The sequence below is a fragment of the Pygocentrus nattereri genome, chromosome 28 (genome assembly GCF_015220715.1).
Source record: "Pygocentrus nattereri isolate fPygNat1 chromosome 28, fPygNat1.pri, whole genome shotgun sequence".
Lineage (NCBI taxonomy): Eukaryota > Metazoa > Chordata > Actinopteri > Characiformes > Serrasalmidae > Pygocentrus > Pygocentrus nattereri.
The window spans coordinates 14,399,262-14,405,104 of NC_051238.1; the positions used below are offsets into that span (position 1 = coordinate 14,399,262).

Consider the following 5,843-nt stretch of genomic DNA (forward strand, 5'->3'; position numbering starts at 1 on the left):
TCTTAATTAAACTCTGGGGTATGGATGGGACTGCATGATAAAATGAACAAAGGCATTTTACACCAGCACCAGAATTGTCCAGATAGGAAAACAGAAAAAAAGGAAAAATGTCCACATTTGCAAAAAATTGTGCTGTTGTCCTATAATCTCACAAGGACAGTGAGACAAGCACACACACGTTTGTTCCTGTGAATTATGGAGACATTACATTCTGTTCATTTCCTGGAGACTTACCTAAACCTTAGCCATTACTACTATTACTACTAGCTTGGCCCTAACCTTTATTTTAATCCTAATTCTAATCTCAACCTCACCCTAACCATAAAACATGTCTTAACATTCAAATCTAAAGATTTGCAAGGAAGAACACACACACACACAGACACAGACACACACACACAGACACAGACACACACACACACACACACACACACACACACACACACACACACACACAGTTCATGCCTCTTCTTTGTATGTGTGTGCAGTGTTTCTCCTGTATTTTTATTCACACACACACACACACACACACACACACACACACACACACACACACACACACTCAGTCTTTCTCTCTCTCTCTCCGTCTTTCTTTCTCTCACACACATGAACACACACATACAGACACACACATGCAAACGCACACATACAGCTATGTTTGGTCATGATTTACAAGATTCTAATAGTGAAGAAGGAGAAGAGGCATCGGAAACAGAGGACAGTGTTGAAATCAACTTAGAGCATGAGAAATATCCTTCGATCAGGACAGGATGGTGTTCATGTATAATAAAATGCTCAAATAGCATCACAGGAGGGTCCTCATCCCACCTCAGAATATAATGAGATTGACCCCAGGGCCTACTGACAGTGACCGGTCTTTGGTTTTAATTTGTGACAAAGGGTCAATTTTGACCTGTAACATAAAATTTGTAAATTTCATATAATGCTCTACAATGTGTTTCATAATGAAAATGAATGTCCTATTTTATGGTGAATAAAGTAATTATAAACAATAAAATGCAATACGTTTATCAGTTGTTTATGGGTAGGTAGTTGTCAAGTAGAGCCAAATGAAATTGTACAGTAACACATCTTCTAGGACTGTTATGAGCTGATTTAGCCATACATTTAGCAATACATACTTCATCCCACCTCAGAATATAATGAGATTGACCGATCTCAAAATTTTCTTCAGGAGAAAATTAATAACTTTGGTTTTTGGTTTTAATTTGTGACATATGGGTCAATTTTGACTTGTAGCATAAAATGTGTAAATTTATTCATAATGTGATGCCAATCCGTACAAGTACAATATCTGTGATGTACATGAATGTTGGAAAGAGATAATCAAATAGAAGAAATGAAGATATATCCTACATCAAAATATCAATATAAACTCATAAAATGCTCTACAATACATGTTTTGTAAAGAAAATGAATGTCTTGTTTTAAGGTGAATAAAGCAATTATAAATGTTTATGAGTAGGTAGTTGTTGAGTCGAATGAAATTGTACGGTAACATATCTTCTAGGGCTGTTCTGAGCTGATTTAGTCATACAGGGTCAAAACTGACTCACAAACATCAATAATGTATCCAAACTGTAACTGTTTTGTAGTCTTGTCATTACTGTGCTTTGTGCAATGCCACACCTTTTGCTTACACATTTTGGGCTTAATGGATGTAAACACACAAGAAAATTAGGCCATTTTTGTATTTTGTAAGCTCTTATGAAGTCTTTCTTTCTTTATGAAATATCTTATTGATAAAAATCTGAGTCATTTTTTACTCTTTTCATGTTGGGATTACAGCTGTAACAACGAAATTGCAGTTTACAGTAGGGAGACAGTAAAAGTCAGGTAAGATGAGTTTATTTTTACCACAGTCAAGGTCTGCAGCTTGTGTATATGTGAGTGTATATGTACATTATTTTGTACATATGTACAAATTTGATTCACATATGTACAGCGATTCCATTATTTTCACATTAATAAAATATATTGCATCAACATAATTCAGTCTTTCAGTTGACCTACTTTTGATAGAGTGTCCTCCAATGATTGACAGTAAGGAATTTCAGCAGTGGAGAGACCTCTGAAAGTTGACTTGGCTTAAGTTGGCTTCCCATTTACATTTTCACATTCCACCTTAAATTACGCTGCAGTTCCGTTTTGGTGTACCTGAGTGTAACTGCTGTATTGTTTAAAGTAGAACAGGAAAATTCTAATAAGAAGCTGATGGACCTGAATATAACATAACTACTGCACCATTACGTAAACTTGTTTTTGCTGTTTCACAGAACCAATACATCAGTATTTTTTGTTGTGTTTCCTAATGTTTGTGATAGGAACTTGTTGGCTCCATAGCAGCAATTGTATTGATAGTTTGCTAATCTACATCCAAGATAAGGTTAGTTACGCTACTTGCTGTGTGGTTGTTCGCTTTAACATTATATCATGGTATTTGTCCATAAAACATTTGCGAAGGATTTTATGACCATGAAGACCTAAAGGAAGAATTTGCTAGCCTGGTGGCTTTCATCTTGGTAAAGTACATCCATGAATTTGGGGGCAGAGCTTCTGAAGAAGCACTACAGGGAGGGGTGTATTTGCTTGAGTTCAAATATCAACAATCGATCTCCAGAATCGTGTACTGCAACTTTAAGCACAATTTATTTATTTTTCAGTGAACCAGCTTCTACACTTTTCAGGAGACACAAAGTCCAGTCCTAGAAGTTAGCTGCATTTTCTATTTCTCATGAACCAAGTAGTTCCAAACACATTTAATGTTGTTGAGGTCTGGACTATAGGGTGGTCAGTCCATTGTTGTAGGAACACCAGCAGCTGCTTTGTTTGATCTGCAAATTTCCTTCTTTTTTATATTTGCTTTTGTCAGTAACAGTCTCATTAGCTACACATTCTTTCAGACTCTTCATATATATATATATATATATATATATGAAGAGAGAGTAAAATAAAATAAATAGGTAAATAAAATTGATATCAATGTTATATTATTGTTTTTATTTATTTCACATCCACATATTATAATACAATACAAAATACATTTTTATCATCATGTTTACTAAAAGCTCACTTACAAGTGCATTATTATTATTAGACCTCACACCTCATTAGACTTTTATTATTCTTTATTCTCTTTACTGTAAAGCACTTTGTGAAGCTATTTAGATAAATAAAGATTATTGTGTTATAAGAATTTAATTAGCACCGAGTTGGCCCTCACATTCCTTCCTCTTTATCTTTCTCCCACTCTCTTTCATTTCTAAACACACAGCACATTCATCTCACCAAGGACAGAGACACCTCCCTCTCACACACATTCAACACACACCTGCAGCACACATGCAAACACACGCACTAGAGAGGAGGAGAAGAGAGAGAGAGAGAGAGTCTATAGCAGGGTCAGGCAGTGAGAGATTGAGTCACAGGCTCAGAGCACTACACCATCGCTACATCAAGAGGACCTGATGGAGAACAGTGTAGGAGGACTACTCAACTAGACCACTGGACCATTTCAATCATTTCAGCTTGATTATTTTACATTATTCACATTCTGTCATCTTCTTCTTTCAGTTTACTATCATCAACTTCAGTCTCTCTCTCTCTCTCTCTGTCTCTCTCTCTCTTTTCTTCTCTGTTTTCTTCTGTATAATACTCAATTTTCCACCCTTCTCTGCCTCTTCCTCATCATAATTTTGTTTTATTTTATTTTCTACTTTCAATTTTTGAATTTTTTAATCCTTTTTCACTTTTATTCTCATTCATTTTTCGCAAGTTATTTATGAGTTCAATCTTCATTATCCATCGTTCCTTACTATCCCTCTTTTTGTTCTCAGTCTTTTTTGTCTCTCTCTGGCTATTCTGTTCTTTTTCCTCTCATCTTTCTCTTCTATTTCATCATTCTCTTTTCTCTGTCTTTTCCTCCTGACTCTGTATTCTTTCACTCTTCTTCTGTTTTATTTATTTTTTGTTTCTGTGTTCATACCTTTTTTTCTGTGCCCTCTTTCTTGCCATCATTTCTCTTTTTTTCTTGACTCTATTTTTCCACCTACTTCTATAGCTTGGTGGCTCCTGATGAACGGCTCTTTCACACACGTGATTCTCCCGCAGGAAATCTCTCCAATCAACTCCACAGAAGCAGAACCTGGTAATGGAACTGCACCATCTTGGCTTTCGAACAGCAGTACAACCCCTCCGCCAGTGGGAGCACTGTGCCAGCAGGTTCAAATCCAGGCAGAAGTTTTCCTCGCCCTGGGCATCGTCAGTCTGCTGGAGAACATCCTGGTGATTTCTGCGGTGGCAAAAAACAAGAACCTCCATTCACCCATGTACTTTTTCCTCTGTAGCTTAGCGGCTGCAGACATGCTAGTTAGTGTCTCCAATTCCCTGGAGACGATTGTGATTGCGGTCTTGAGAAGCAACCTTCTGGAACTGAGCGATTATTTTGTGAGGTTGATGGACAACATCTTTGACTCCATGATCTGCATCTCACTAGTGGCATCCATCTGCAACCTCCTGGCCATTGCTGTTGACCGCTACGTTACCATCTTCTACGCTTTGCGCTACCACAGCATTGTGACTGTACGTAGAGCTTTGAATGCCATTGCTGCAATCTGGCTGGTGTGCATCATTTGTGGAATCGTCTTTATCGTTTACTCAGAGAGCAAAACTGTCATTATATGTCTGATCACCATGTTCTTTGCCATGCTAGCCTTGATGGCCACCCTCTACGTGCACATGTACCTCTTGGCCAGGCTCCATGTCCAGCGTATTGCTGCTCTGCCCCCAGCAGCTGTTGCTGGTGGCAACCCAGCACCTCGGCAACACACGTGTATGAAGGGCGCGGTGACCATCACCATCCTGCTGGGCGTGTTCGTGTGCTGCTGGGCACCGTTCTTCTTGCACCTCATCCTGCTTGTGGCCTGCCCTCAGCACCCACTCTGTCTATGCTACATGTCCCACTTCACTACCTACCTGGTGCTTATCATGTGCAACTCGGTCATCGATCCAATCATCTATGCTTTCCGCAGTCTTGAGATGAGAAAAACCTTCAAGGAGATCCTCTGCTGCTTTGGCACAGGCTGCCAAGCACCACTCTGCGAGAGCGAGCGAGAAACAGAGACAGAGAGGCAGAGAGAGAGGCAACGGGAGAGAGAGAAGGAGAGTGAGACCGAGTGAGAGATGAGAACAGGCAGAAAGAGACACTTGAAGAACTGGCTGTACTGAAGATGCTGGTCAAGCTGATGATGGTATACAAGAGATTTTATAAAATCAGAATGCATTCCTAGAGGAGTGATGGAGGCAAACATGAGAGGGTCAAATCAATTGCTTAAAGTAATGACAGGGCTCACAATCATATATTTATGAAGATGAATGGCATATGTCTGCTGTTCTGTAATTTTTTGCTCTAATTTTCTGCTAAATGATAAGCTGCAACTGTGCTAGTCAAACTGATGGAGCTGATGATGCAATAGAGCTTAAAGTGCATGAATATAAATTCTAAGAGGACATGAAAGTCTATACATGTTTATATTTCTGAAGAAGAAAGAAAAATATCTGCGATTCTCTTTGTTATTCTGTTTTAATTTTATACAAACCACTTTGAGAACTATATTTCTGCTAACCTGTTAACTGTCACCCCATTTTGCCTGAAATGGATTACCAAAGAAAGCAGGAGCTGTTCCCATACACTTTGGCCCTCTCAAGTTAGTTTTGCCAAACCATCAATATTCTATGAATTACTGACACAGTAACAAAGGCTAGAATGGAGTAGTTTATTTCCTCCTGACTCATAGATCTCTGAGCTGATCTCTGACTCTTGT

General features: G+C 38.6%; 1 protein-coding gene across 1 annotated transcript; it reads left to right on the forward strand.

Annotated features, from left to right (window-relative positions):
* The first annotated feature begins 3,468 nt into the window (after positions 1-3,468).
* On the forward strand, positions 3,469-5,514 carry mc3r (melanocortin 3 receptor). Its single transcript, XM_017693398.2, has 2 exons — positions 3,469-3,500; positions 4,132-5,514. The coding sequence occupies exons 1-2, from the start codon at positions 3,489-3,491 to the stop codon at positions 5,197-5,199; spliced, it is 1,080 nt and encodes a 359-aa protein (XP_017548887.2). The 5' UTR covers positions 3,469-3,488; the 3' UTR covers positions 5,200-5,514.
* The last annotated feature ends 329 nt before the right edge of the window (positions 5,515-5,843 follow it).